This window comes from Ranitomeya variabilis, chromosome 7 (genome assembly GCF_051348905.1).
Source record: "Ranitomeya variabilis isolate aRanVar5 chromosome 7, aRanVar5.hap1, whole genome shotgun sequence".
Lineage (NCBI taxonomy): Eukaryota > Metazoa > Chordata > Amphibia > Anura > Dendrobatidae > Ranitomeya > Ranitomeya variabilis.
The window spans coordinates 30,587,449-30,602,623 of NC_135238.1; the positions used below are offsets into that span (position 1 = coordinate 30,587,449).

At 45.4% G+C, this 15,175-nt stretch overlaps 1 protein-coding gene across 2 annotated transcripts in view; it reads left to right on the forward strand.

The window, feature by feature from the left end:
- LOC143785681 (lysine-specific demethylase 8-like) overlaps positions 1-8,673 on the forward strand; it is a 28,866-nt gene extending 20,193 nt beyond the window's left edge. For both annotated transcript variants that reach the window (XM_077274741.1, XM_077274742.1), the window contains 3 exons: positions 3,571-3,720; positions 8,200-8,292; positions 8,379-8,673. In XM_077274741.1, the coding sequence (XP_077130856.1) occupies positions 3,571-3,720; positions 8,200-8,292; positions 8,379-8,543 (408 nt within the window). In that variant the 3' untranslated portion in view covers positions 8,544-8,673. The remainder of the gene's footprint in view (positions 1-3,570; positions 3,721-8,199; positions 8,293-8,378) is intronic.
- Positions 8,674-15,175: the final 6,502 nt, after the last annotated feature.

Here is a 15,175-nt window from a genome sequence, read left to right on the forward strand (position 1 = left end):
CCTCGGCATCGTTGGTCGCTGGAGAGCGGTCTGTGTGACAGCTCCCCAGCGACCACACAGCGACAAAACAGCGACGCTGCAGCGATCAGCATCGTTGTCTGTATCGCTGCAGCGTCGCTGTGTGTGACGGGGCCTTAAGAGTTCTTGCTGTCTTCATTAACCCCTTAATCCCATTGGACGTACTATCCCGTCAAGGTGACCTGGGACTTAATTCCCAGTGACGGGATAGTACGTCCAGCGCGATCAGCTGCGCTCACGGGGGGGGAGCGCGGCCGGGTGTCAGATGACATCCGGCACTATGTTCCAGGAGCGGTCACGGACCGCCCCCGGCACATTAACCCCCGGCACACTGCGATCAAATATGATCGCAGTGTTCCGGCGGCATAGGGAAGCATTGCACAGGCAGGGGGCTCCCTGCGTGCTTCCCTGAGACCCTCGGAGCAACGCAATGTGATGGTGTTGCTCCGAGGGTCTCCTACCTCCTTCTCCCTGCAGGCCCCGGATCCAAAATGTCCGCGGGGCTGCATCTGGGTCCTGCAGGGAGGTGGCTTACCAAGCGCCTGCTCAGAGCAAGCGCTGGTAAGCCTGCAGGAGTGCACGTCAGATCGCTCATCTGACACAGTGCTGTGCAAACTGTCAGATCAGCGGTCTGACCCTAGAGTATCATGCCCACCCCTGGGGCAATGTTATAATGTAAACAAAAAAAAAATTTAGATGTGTAAAAAAAAAAAATTATATATATTATAATTAAAATTATATATATATAATATATATATCCATTTTATATATATATCCATTTTACCAAACGCCGAACGGTATAAACGCCCCCCCAAAAAAAAATAAATTCATGAATAGCTGGTTTTTGGTCATACTGCCTCACAAAAATCAGAATAAAAAGCGATTAAAAAAGTCACATCCCCGAAAATGTTACCAATAAAAACGTGAACTTGTCCCGCAAAAAAACAAGAGCTCACATGACTCTGTGAACCAAAATATGGAAAAAATATAGCTCTCAAAAAAATGTGGTAACGCAAAAAAAAAAATTGCAATAAACATCTTAGTGTGTGACGGCTGCCAGTCATAAAAATCCGCTAAAAAACCCGCTATAAAAGTAACTCAACCCCCCCTTCATCACCCCCTTAGTTACGAAAAATTTTAAAAATGTATTTATTTCCATTTTCCCATTAGGGTTAGGGCTAGGGTTAGGGTTTGGATTACATTTACGGTTGGGATTAGGGTTAGGGGTGTGTTTAGATTAGGGTTTCAGATAGAATTGGGGGGTTTCCACTGTTTAGGCACATCAGGGGCTCTCCAAACGGGACATGGCGTCCGATCTAAATTCCAGCCAATTCTGCATTGAAAAAGTAAAACAGTGCTCCTTCCCTTCCACACTCTCCCGTGCGCCCAAACAGGGGTTTAGCCCAACATATGGGGTATAAGCGTACTCGGGACAAATTGGACAACAACTTTTGGGGTCCAATTTTTCTTGTTACCCTTGGGAAAATAAAAATTTGGGGGGCTAAAAAAACATTTTTGTAGGAAAAAAATGATTTTTTTATTTTCACGGCTCTGCGTTATAAACTGTAGTGAAACACTTGGGGGTTCAAAGTTCTCACAACACATCTAGATAAGTTCTTTGGGAGGTCTAGCTTACAATATGGGGTCACTTGTGGGGGGTTTCTACTGTTTAGGTACATTAGGGGCTCTGCAAATGCAATGTGACGCCTGCAGACCAGTCCATCTAAGTCTGCATTCCAAATGGCGCTCCTTCCCTTCCGAGCTCTGCCATGCGCCCAAACAGTGGTCCCCCCACATATGGGGTATCAGCGTACTCAGGATAAATTGGACAACAACTTTTGGGGACCAATTTCTCCTGTTACCCTTGGGAAAATACAAAACTAGGGGCTAAAAAATATATATATATATTTTTTTCTTTTTTCACGGCTCTGCGTTATAAACTGTAGTGAAACACTTGGGGGTTCAAAGCTCTCACAACACATCTAGATAAGATCGTTAGGGGGTCTACTTTCCAAAATAGTGTTACTTGTGGGGAGTTTCAATGTTTAGGCACATCAGGGGCTCTCCAAACGCAACATGGCGTCCCATCTTAATTCCAGCCAATTTTGCATTGAAAAGTCAAACGACGCTCCTTCCCTTCCGAGCTCTGCCATGCACCTAAACAGTGGTTTACCCCCACATATGGGGTATCAGCATACTCAGGACAAATTGCACAACAACTTTTGGAGTACAATTTCTTCTGGTACCCTTGGGAAAATAAAAAATTGGGGGGGGGGGGGGGGGGAAAGTTCATTTTTGTGAAAAAATATTTCATTTTTCGGCTCTACATTATAAACTTCTGTGAAGCACTTGGTGGGTCAAAGTGCTCACCACACATCTAGATAAGTTCCGTATGGGGTCTACTTTCCAAAATAGTGTCACTTGTGGGGGGTTTCAATGTTTAGGCACATCAGGGGCTCCCCAATGCAACATGGCGTCCCATCTCAATTCCAGCCAATTTTGCATTGAAAAGTCAAATGGCGCTCCTTCCCTTCCGAGCTCTGCCATGAGCCCAAACAATGGTTTACCCCCACATATGGGGTATCAAGGTACTCAGGACAAATTGTACAACTTTTGGGGTCCATTTTCTCCTGTTACCCTTGGTAAAATAAAACAAATTGGAGCTGAAGTAAATTTGTGAAAAAAAAAATTAAATGTTCGTTTTTTTAAAAAAAAAAACATTCCAAAAATTCCTGTGAAGCACCAGAAGGGTTAATAAACTTCTTGAATGTGGTTTTGAGCACCTTGCGGGGTGCAGTTTTTAGAATGGTGTCACACTTGGGTATTTTCTATCATATAGACCCCTCAAAATGACTTCAAATGTGATGTGGTCCCTAAAAAAAAATGGTGTTTTAAAAATGAGAAATTGCTGGTCAACTTTTATCCCTTATAACTCCCTAACGAAAAAAAATTGTTTCCAAAATTGTGCTGATGTAAAGTAGACATGTGGGAAATGTTACTTATGAAGTATTTTGTGTGACATATCTCTGTGATTTAAGGGCATAAAAATTCAAAGTTGGACAATTGCAAAATTTCCGTTTTTTTTTCACAAATAAACGCAGGTAATATCAAATTTTACCACTATCATGAAGTACAATATGTCTCAATAAAACAATGTCTGAATTACCGGGATCCGTTGAAGCGTTCCAGAGTTATAACCTCATAAAGGGACAGTGGTCAGAATTATAAAAATTGGCCCGGTCATTAACGTGCAAACCACCCTCGGGGCTTAAGGGGTTAATATCACACGAACGGCTGAAAATTTCAATAAATGGTAAATTGGAAATGTGCTTGTTTTTATGCCCGATCTGTGAAGATGGGAATAAACTTTTCAAGAAAACTTCTTAAAAGATGAAATCTGGCAGAGACACATGAGCGAAGACCAGTCTATGATATTGGATCCAGAAGGACCAGATCTCTATGGAGAGATGAATCCCCTTTGGCACTGCTCGGAGATTGCAGACAGAAAGTTGCAACATATCTTTATTGCTTTTTCTTGTGTCTTGTGAACAGATACGTGAACTTAAAGAGGATATTAGTATTCCGGATTATTGCTGTCTCGGGGAAGGAGATGAAGATGAGATCACCATCAATGCTTGGTTTGGGCCGGCAGGGACAGTGTCTCCTCTTCACCAGGACCCTCAGCAAAACTTCCTGGCACAGGTGGGTTCCAAACATTTTTCCATTTTTATACACACACAAAAAAAGTTACCTTCTAAAGTGACGTCACTCTTCTGCTCCTGACGCTCTTGTGACCATATTTGTGCCACTGATGGGCTGCAGTTTGCACTGTTCTACCTAACCGAGATTAAGCTGCAGCCCATCAGCGGCCACTGATGGGCTGCAGCACTCACGTCACATAAACAATGTCATGAACTAGCTGTGGGCTGCAAAGCTCAGAGCTGAGGAGCTGTACCAGTCCTGTAGGAAATATGGTTATTTATTTATTTATTTATTTTGCTGTGCACATTAGAGACTGTGATAGTGGACAATCCCTTTAAATGTGTTTTATGGGGTTTAATTCTTGATTATTTTATATAACTGTTTATGACTTCTGATATAGCGGCTCTTGGGGCACAGTCAGACGGCCGTACCCATCCCATTAAATCTCCAAAGCATAGAAACAAATGCTGTAGGGGTAGGAACGCAGACGGCCAGTCCGAGGATTGCGAGTAATGCGGCCGTATGACTGCACCCTTTAGGCGCCAAGCGGAAATCAAAGCAGATCTGCGGTCATTTAACCCCACTAAATGCCACAATCGGAAGAGGTTGCAGCAATTTAAGATATTTGGCCGAGAGCTGACAGAGACCCCTCACTCTCCGTTACAAGCATTATACGGTAGAATAATGCTTTCCTGTGGTAATCTCTGTCCTCACATAAGTATCTGTTCCAAAGAAGACAGAAAAAAAATGTGATTTCAGTTGTATACCCTGTATTTCTTTTATTATTTATTTATATAGCACCATTGATTCCATGGTGCCGTACATGAGAAGGGGTTACATACAAATTACTGATATCACTTACAGTAAGCAAACAATTACAGACTGATACAGAGGGGTGACGACCCTGCCCTTGCGGGCTTACATTCTACAGGATGGTGGGGATGGAGACAATAGGTTGGGGGTTGTAGGAGCTCTGGTGTTGGTGAGGCGGCAGCTCCGGTAGTGGTGAGGAGGCAGCGGGGTCAGTGCAGGCTGTAGGCTTTCCTGAAGAGGTGGGTTTTCAGGTTCCGTCTGAAGGATCCAAATGTGGTTGATAGTTGGATGTGTTGGGGCAAAGAATTCCAGGATGGGGGATATTCTGGATAAGTCTTAGAGGCAGTTAGATGAGGAGCGGATAAGTGTGGAGGAGAGAAGGAGGTCTTGGGGAGGACTGGAGATTACGTGAGGGAAGATATCGGAAGATTAGTTCAGAGATATATGGAGGAGACAGGTTATGGATGGCTTTGTAGGTCAGTATTAGTAATTTGAACTGGATACGCTGAGGGAATGGGAGCCAGTGAAGAGACTTGCAGAGGGAGGAAGCAGAGGAGTAGCGAGGAAAGGACGGCTTCTGAATATATTTTTGAGCTGGAGGCGACAGGAGGTGGAAAGTGCTTGGATGTGCGGTTTGAAGGACAGGGCAGAGTCAAGGGTTACTCCGAGGCAGCGGACTTCCGATACGGGGGAAAGCGTAATGTCGTTAATTGCGATAGATAGGTCAGGTATGGAAGATCTATGGGATGGAGGAAAGATGATGAGTTCAGATTTGTCCACATTGAGTTTGAGGAAGCGAGAGGAGAAGGAGGATATGGCTGATAAACACTCTGGGATTCTGGACAGCAGAGAGGTGAAGTATGGGCCAGAAAGGTAGATCTGATTGTCATCAGCATAGAGGTGGTACTGGAATCCATGGGACTTTGAGTTGTCTCAATTCAAGTGTGTAGATTGAGAAGAGTAGGGGTCCTAGAACAGAACCTTGGGGGACTCCAACAGAGAGAGGGGGTGGTATGAGGAGGTAGTGTGGGAGTGGGAGACGCTGAATGTGCGATTGGAAAGGTATGAGGAGATCCAGGATAGGGCGAGGTCTTTGATGCCAAAGGAGGAGAGGATCTGTAGTAGGAGTCAGTGATCAACTCTGTCGAAAGCAGAGGACAGGTCTAGGAGGAGTACAGAGTATTGTCCGTTAGCACTGGCTGTGTAAGTAGGTCATTAGTGATTTTGGTCAGGGCTGTCTGAGTGATGGGGGGCGGAAAGCAGATTGTAGATTGTCAAAGAGCAAGTTAGGTGGGAGGGAAGTTCAGCGTGGATGTGCTGCTCCAGGAGTTTGGGAGCAGCAATATTGGGCGATGGCTGGACATAGCTGTTGGGTCGAGGGTTGGCTTTTTAAGGATAGGCGTGATTGTGGCATGTTTGAAAGCAGAAGGGAAGGTGCCAGAAGTTAGTGATAGGTTGAAGAGGTAGGTTAGGGATGGGATAAGAGTGGTGGTGAGGTTGGGGAGGGGATAGGATGGGGTCAAGCGCACAGGTGGTGAGGTGCGATTTGGAGAGGAGACAATTAAGCCCCCCTTCAGTGATCTTGGAAAGGGAGGTTATGGGGTTTGGGCATTGGTCTGGTATACAAAGGGGTTGTGGTGGTTGAACAATAAATACTTGCCTTGTTTGGTGCATCTTATTTTTAAAGTGTGTGGCAAAGTCCTCAGCAGAGATGAGGGAGGTTGGAGGGGGCAGTGGGGGCGGAGGAGGGAGTTAAATGTTTTGAATAACTGTTTGGGGTTTTAGGATAGGGAGGATACGGGGGTTGTGAAGTAGGCCTGTTTAGCAGAGGTGAGAGCAGATTTAAAAGCGAGTGTTGCCTGTTTGAATGCAGTGAATCCATCTTGCGAATGTGTTTTCTTCCAATGCCGCTCTGCAACCCTGGACAGTTGCAGGAGCTTTTTAGTGGTGTTAATGTGCCAGGGTTGTCTATTGATATGTCACACTCTGCCATGAACGAGAGGGGTGACCGTGTCAATAGCTGATGCGAGAGTGGCATTGTAGAAAGCAGTGGCAGTGTCTGTGTTGTGGAGTGAGGATATGGATGCTAGTGGTGTGTGTGTGTGTGTGGAAGTGGTGTGAGAGCGTGTGGTAGTCTAGGTGTGCGAGGTTCCTGCGTGGGTGCGCATGTTGCTGGACATGGGTGACCGGTGAGGAGGACAGGGATGAGAAAGTGAGCAGATGGTGGTCAGATAGAGGGAGAGAGGAGGTGGTGAAGTGTCAGTCTGTGTGGGTGGCTGCGGAGGACCACTGAGTAAGTCCAAAAGATGAAGTAAGGGACAGAAGTTTGGAGGCTGTTGACTGAGGGGTATCAGTGGGGATGTTGAAGTCACCCATGATGATGGTGGGAATGTCAGCAGAGAGAAAGTGAAGAAGCCATGTGGAGAATTGGTCAATAAAGGCAGTGGCCGGGCCTGGAGGTCGGTATATGACGGCCACTTGGAGGTTGGAGGGAGAGTAGATGCAGACAGAGTGGACTTCAAAAGAGGGGAGGATAAGAGAGGGTAGAGGTGGGATTGGGTTAAAGGTGCAGATAGAAGAAAGGAGAAGACCCAGTCCTCCACCATGTCTGTTGCCGGGGCGAGGGGTGTGGGTGAAGTGGAGGCCGCCGCAGCACAGCAGGGGAGGCGGTGTCAAAGGGTGTCAGCTAAGTTTCTGTGAGGCCGAGGAAGGAAAGCTTGAGAGAGAGAAAAAGGTCATGAATCGCATGAAGCTTATCGCAGATTGAGCGGGCATTCCAGAGTGCTCCAGAGAGAGAGGGAGCAGGGGGGTGGGCCTCAGACGCACAGGTTTTATGTTTAAAAGATTGCAGTAGTTTGTATTAGATAGGGAGCGATAGGAGGGGGTAGTCATGGGAGGTATGAGCTGTGGGGGTCCAGGGTTGGGAGATATGTCACCAGCAGTGAGGAGAAGCAGAGAAAGGGAGAGCAGGTGGGAGAAGGAGAGTGGCCGGCTTGTTTTATTAGGACAGATTTGAGGTTGAGGAGCAGGCTAGTAGAGGAGGACAGGTGGGGAGGTAAAAGTGCAGTGGAGATTATTTGGTTAGACGGTGCTGGGGTTTTTGGATAGCGAAAGAGAGCGAGAGGATTAGTGGAGCAAATACTGTAAGGGCATATGTAAACATGATGGAGTAAGATGGGTTAATAGCAAAGCTAGGTCCAAGTAATAAGAAGTGCCTACTCAGCAGACATACCCAAAAGAGACAGATACATAGAGTGGAGTCCTGACTCCTGCTGTTGAAATAACTGCGGCGTCTGTATGCTTAGCTGCGTGATGCTTTGTTGCAGGCATACACGTGCCTGACCCCACATGCGAGCACCTCTTAAGATGCTACTAAATTTATAGGACTGAGTAAAGGATCAGGTGAGAGGGATTGTGGGACCTGATTGGGGATAAATTAGCAAATGGCCAACACCCCGGGGGAGGTTACATGATCAAATGCACTGAGCCTGGCTACACACATATTATCTTGTGCAAGGAAGTGTTGGAGCATATCTCCTGTGACCCCAGCATGGATGTGCAGCAGTAAGTGTGTGTGTATATATAATATGTATTTTGTTTTGTAATTTTTTCAATTGGGAGGAAGCGGCCATGTTTTTGTAACTATATATTTTTTCTGTGCTGCAGATTGTAGGCAGGAAGTATCTTCGCTTATACCCGGTGAGTGAGACGGAGCGCCTGTACCCATTCGATAGCTCTCTTCTTCACAACACCAGCCAGGTAGGTGTCCTCCTCCACTTCCTCCTCCACCTATAACTTTCTGGTTTTCTATTACATCTCTGATCACGGCCTTTTCTCAATCTCAGGTTGACATTGACAACCCGGACACAGACCAATTCCCTGACTTTGTCCAGGCCGCTTATCAAGAATGTATCCTGTGCCCGGGGCAGATCCTGTTCATCCCAGTGAAATGGTGGCATTATGTGAAGGCTCTGGATATCAGTTTTTCTGTCAGTTTTTGGTGGTCTTGACCATCAACTTTCCTATTTGTGCATTTACTGTCCTTTTCCTATGCATTGTAAATGTGCACATTCGGGCTCATATGGGCACATGGAGTTTGCCTGAGCTGAATAAAACCAGGCGTAAGACCCGGGTACAATACTCCTGCCTGAATGAGGCCTAATGTTTATACACCACAGACTTGCCTATGGCAAGTCATATGTATTGTTCAAGAGGATCTACAGCAGAAATTCAGATTTAACCCATTAACTATTTGTGACATACAAAGTGTGGGTGTATAGAGCGGGCTCAGGTGCCGAGCCTGCTGCATAGAGGTCGGGTGCAGGCATGTGGCTCATATTGCTGATTTTTAACTATTACAATGTTGCTCAAAATGGCACAAATTATTGCTCAACAAAAAAAATCTCCAAATTTCTGGTCTTACCTTAACCCTTTCTGACCTCGGACGGGATAGTACGTCCGAGGTCAGAAGCCCCTCTTTGATGCGGGCTCCGGCGGTGAGCCCGCATCAAAGCCGGGACATGTCAGCTGTTTTGAACAGCTGACATGTGCCCGCAATAGGCGTGGGCTGAATCGCGATCTGCCCGCGCCTATTAACTAGTTAAATGCCACTGTCAAACGCAAACAGCGGCATTTAACTACCGCATCCGGACGGGCGGCCGGAAATGACGGCATCGCTGACCCCCGTCACATGATCGGAGGTCGGCGATGCTTCAGTATTGTAACCATAGAGGTCCTTTAGACCTCTATGGTTACAGATTCCCGGCAGCTGTGAGCGCCAGCCTGTGGTCGGCGCTCACAGCACACCTGCATTTCTGCTACATAGCAGCGAACAGCAGATCGCTGCTATGTAGCAGAGCCGATCGTGCTGTGCCCGCTTCTAGCCTCCCATGGAGGCTATTGAAGCATGGCAAAAGTAAAAAAAAAAAAAAGTGAAAAAAAGTGAAAAAAATAAAAAAAAAATCTAAAAGTTTAAATCACCCCTCTTTCGCCCCAATCAAGATAAATCAATAAAAAAAAAAAAAAAATCAAACCTACACATATTTGGTATCGCCGCGTTCAGAATCGCCCGATCTATCAATAAAAAAAAAGCATTAACCTGATCGCTAAACAGCGTAGCGAGAAAAAAATTCAAAACGCCAGAATTCCTTTTTTTGGTCTCCGCGACATTGCATTAAAATGCAATAACGGGCGATCAAAAGAACGTATCTGCACCAAAATGCTATCATTAAAAACGCCTGCTCGGCGCGCAAATAATAAACCCTCAACCGACCCCAGATCATGAAAAATGGAGACGCTACGAGTATCGGAAAAGGGCACAATTTTTTTTTTAGCAAAGTTTGGAATTTTTTTTCACCACTTAGATAAAAAATAACCTAGTCATGTTAGGTGTCTATGAACTCGTAGTGACCTGGAGAATCATACCGGCAGGTTAGTTTTAGCATTTAGTGAACCTAGCAAAAAAAGCCAAACAAAAAACAAGTGTGGGACTGCACTTTTTTTGCAATTTCACTGCACTTGGAATTTTTTTCCCGTTTTCTAGTACACAACATGCTAAAACCAATGATGTCGTTCAAAAGTACAACTTGTCCCGCAAAAAATAAGCCCTCACATGGCCAAATTGACGGAAAAATAAAAAGGTTATGGCTCTGGGAAGAGGGGAGTGAAAAACGAACACGGAAAAACTAAAAATCCCAAGGTCATATAGGGGTTAAAAAAAAAAAAAAATCTACTATGATACTGCCCTATAAGTACAAATAATCGGAGTACTTACTTCAAAAAATTAACATGATTTTATTGATATAATAAGTAACATACAGAATCTTATACTCAAAAATGATTGAGAAAGGAAAAGATCGGATCCACAATAGAAGCCCTGGGAATAAGGGGTTGGAGTAAGAGGCAGTTCCACAAATTACACAAGTATACAGTATTGGAAGATCATGTAATCGTATGCTCTCCTAGTGCAAATGTAGTAATATTGCAACAATCAAAGTACTTGTGCTGAGAGGATCTACCATTATCAGTTTAGAATTGATGTGGAAAGCAAGGGCATAAAATCAATGTACTGCACGTACCCAAGTTATAAGGGTGGCACAACCCATGTTGTAAAGTGCCAGTGCACAGACCACAGAATTCCCAGGGGCCAATACTAGACGCATGTTTCCCCATTGAAAAAGCTTACGTGAGACGCGTGTCTGGGGACGGCCCTGGGAATTCTGTGGTGTGTGTGTGTGTGTGTATGTATGTATGTATGTATGTGTGTGTGTGTGTATATATATATATATATATATATATATATATATATATATATATACATACATACATACATACATACATACATACATACATACATACATACATACATACATACATACATACATATACACACTCACTGGCCACTTTATTAGGTACACCTGTCCAACTTCTTGTTAACACTTAATTTCTAATCAGCCAATCACATGGCGGCAACTCAGTGCATTTAGGCATGTAGACATGGTCAAGACAATCTCCTGCAGTTCAAACCGAGCATCAGTATGGGGAAGAAAGGTGATTTGAGTGCCTTTGAACGTGGCATGGTTGTTGGTGCCAGAAGGGCTGGTCTGAGTATTTCAGAAACTGCTGATCTACTGGGATTTTCACGCACAACCATCTCTAGGGTTTACAGAGAATGGTCCGAAAAAGAAAAAAAATCCAGTGAGCGGCAGTTCTGTGGGCGGAAATGCCTTGTTGATGCCAGAGGTCAGAGGAGAATGGGCAGACTGGTTCGAGCTGATAGAAAGGCAACAGTGACTCAAATCGCCACCCGTTACAACCAAGGTAGGCCTAAGAGCATCTCTGAACGCACAGTGCGTCGAACTTTGAGGCAGATGGGCTACAGCAGCAGAAGACCACACCGGGTACCACTCCTTTCAGCTAAGAACAGGAAACTGAGGCTACAATTTGTACAAGCTCATCGAAATTGGACAGTAGAAGATTGGAAAAACGTTGCTTGGTCTGATGAGTCTCGATTTCTGCTGCGACATTCGGATGGTAGGGTCAGAATTTGGCGTAAACAACATGAAAGCATGGATCCGTCCTGCCTTGTATGGAGCATCTTTGGGATGTGCAGCCGACAAATCTGCGGCAACTGTGTGATGCCATCATGTCAATATGGACCAAAATCTCTGAGGAATGCTTCCAGCACCTTGTTGAATCTATGCCACGAAGAATTGAGGCAGTTCTGAAGGCAAAAGGGGGTCCAACCCGTTACTAGCATGGTGTACCTAATAAAGTGGCCGGTGAGTGTGTGTATATATATATATATATATATATATATATATATATATATATATATATATATATATATATATATATATATATATATATATATATATATATATATATATATATATATATATATATATATACTGTATGTAGCTTTGTCATAATAAAAGGAGGGGGGCCCAGACATTTCTTGCACAGGGCCCCCCGAACTTTGTGTCCACTCCTGAGATAATGTATGTATCATGCTGCCCATATGATCTTATGCTCTACAGCAGGAGTGGGGAACCTCAGGGCCATTTACGGCCCTCGATGACCTTTTATCAGACCCCCGAGCAGATTCTCAGGGTCCGCATTCTTGGGCAAGGAGATGTATTTTGATTACAACCAGCTCATTAATTTCTTCTTGCTCTGTTAGCACACACACAGTGTTCACTACTGTACACTGAAGGGCATGCAATGAAAGATTACATCCTGAAAGCAGTGCCAGAGTCAGGATGTACTTTGTGGGTGGAGTTTGTACGGCCCCCGAAGGACGGTATAAATATCCAAATGGCCCTTTGCAGAAAAAGGATTCCCCACCTCTGGTGTGCAGCTATGATTATCCTGTGTCCTACTGTTTTAATTATATTTAATAAAAGTTATTTTTTTAACGTGTACCATGATGCCTTGCACTTGTTCTTTGGAAGGTGTTTTTATTTTATTTTTTTTATTTTATTTTTTTTTTTTTTTTTTATAGCTATCTATTTGTAAAGAGTAGTGCATAGTACAAGCAGAGAGGAATCACTAACCCTTTGCCCAATATAATAAATGCACATATTTTTTTTATCGCTGGGTTGTACATTGCGCTCTGTGATTTATTTATTTATATTTATTTTTGTTGAATTCCTTGAGCTTCAAATCCGAAGAATATGAGACAACTAAGGATCAGGCTCCAAGTTATAAAAATTGACTAGTTAGCACAGTAGCTTTGCAGCGCTATGTATGTTCTCCCCATGTTTGTGTGGGTTTTCTCCGGGTACTGCAGTTATCTCCCTCACTCCTAAAGCCCCCGTCTCACATAGCGAGATCGCTGCTGAGTCACTAGTTTTGTGACGCAACAGCGACCTCAGTAGCGATCTCGCTATGTGTGACACGTACCAGCGACCAGGCCCCTGCTGTGAGATCGCTGGTCGTGTCGGAATGGCCTGGACCTTTTTTTGGTCGCTGAGGTCCCGCTGACATCGCTGAATCGGTGTGTGTGACACCGATCCAGCGATGTCTTCACTGGTAACCAGGGTAAACATCGGGTTACTAAGCGCAGGGCCGCGCTTAGTAACCCGATGTTTATCCTGGTTACCAGCGTAAATGTAAAAAAAAAAAAAACACTACATGCTCACCATCTGATGTCCGTCAGGTCCCTTGCCGTCTGCTTCCTGCTCTGACTGAGATCCGGCCGTACAGCGAGAGCAGAGCGCAGCGGTGACGTCACTGCTGTGCTCTCACTGTACGGCGGCACTCAGAGCAGGAAGCGGACGGCAAGGGACCTGATGGACATCAGATGGTGAGTATGTACTGTTTGGTTTTTTTTTACATTTACGCTGGTAACCAGGGTAAACATCGGGTTACTAAGCGCGGCCCTGCGCTTAGTAACCCGATGTTTACCCGGGTGCTGCAGGGGGACTTCGGCATCGTTGAAGACAGTTTCAACGATGCCGAAGTCGTTCCCCTGATCGTTGGTCGCTGGAGAGCGGTCTGTGTGACAGCTCCTCAGCGACCACACAGCGACTTACCAACGATCACGGCCAGGTCGTATCGCTGGTCGTGATCGTTGGTAAATCGCTATGTGAGACGGGGCCTTTAGACATACTGGTAGGGAATGTAGATTGTGAGTAGAGATGGGCGAACCCAAATAGTAAAGTTTGGCGTCAGTACCGAACACCTACTGTTTGAGCACGGACAACGGACACGGACTTCAACAGGAAGTCCATGTTACTGTTATAATAAAACAAAACACACTTTTCCATTTTTATTTCAAATAAAGGACTTTGTTCTGGCTGTCTCTTCACCATACAACTATTGGATTAGAAATAGGTGTCTCATTGACGCCTCTCCATTACCAATCCGTGGGCTTGATGTCACCGGACAATACAGAGGTGACATCAACGCCACAAATATGAACCCCACTTGCCACCACTACAGGCAGGGCCTGCGTTAGGGGCAGGCACACCAGGCAGCTGCCTAGGGCCTTCGCTCCTCCAGAGGCCCCCAGCTGAACCAGTGGGTTGCTGCGAATATCGGCACACCACACGGCCGCAGAGGGGCCCGGCGCTGCCCCCTCCACATCACTTATTCAACTTATAGGCATCACAGAGGCCGATACAGTTGAAAGCAGTGATGGAGGAGAGTGCATCATGTGACACTCCCTCTCCCATCACTCCCCCCTCTTCTGCTGACTCGGCAGGCTCGCGATGACGTCACTTCATCGTGCGCCAAGCTGTACTAGCAATGGCGCTGATATGACCGGAGAAGTAGAGCCTGGAGCAGCGCGGGGAACAAGTAGGAGGGGTGAGTATTGTGCTAGTGTATCGAGGACTATCTGCCCCCATCATTCTTCCACAGCCGGTATAAAGAAGCTCGGGAACACGCGTCAAACGGCTTCAATGCTGTTGATCACAATCGTTTAATGACCTGAACTCTGCACATGTAAATACAGCCGAAATGTTTGTGTGATGTGGAATATGTGAGCATTTGGGGCCCCACTTTCTTCAAAAGCGGCCCTGACTACAGGGCAAGTAGGAAGAGCCTGGCAAAGTGCGATAATTGGTGCATCTAATAATGTGCCTTTTCTGGGAGGCAGCAGCCTGCTATTTTTAGGCTGGGGAGGCAATATCCATGGCCCCTTTCCAGTCTGAGAATGCAAGCCCCTGGTTGTCAAAAACTGGGGGGACCCCACACCTTTTTCTTTTTTTTTTATAAATGATTTTTTAAAACAATAATAAAAAAAAAACTGTAGGGACTCCTCTATTCTTGATAACCAGTAGTGTTGAGCGATACCGTCCGATACTTGAAAGTATCGGTATCGGAAAGTATCGGCCGATACCGGCAAAGTATCGGATCTAATCCGATACCGATACCCGATACCAATACAAGTCAATGGGACTCAAGTATCGGACGGTATCCCTGATGGTTCCCAGGGTCTGAAGGAGAGGAAACTCTCCTTCAGGCCCTGGGATCCATATTAATGTGTAAAAGAAAGAATTAAAATAAAAAATATTGCTATACTCACCTCTCCGACGCAGCCTGGACCTCACCGAGGGAACCGGCAGTCTTCTTTGCTTAAAATGCGCGCGTTTACTGCCTTCTGTGACGTCACGGCTTCTGATTGGTCGCGTGCCGC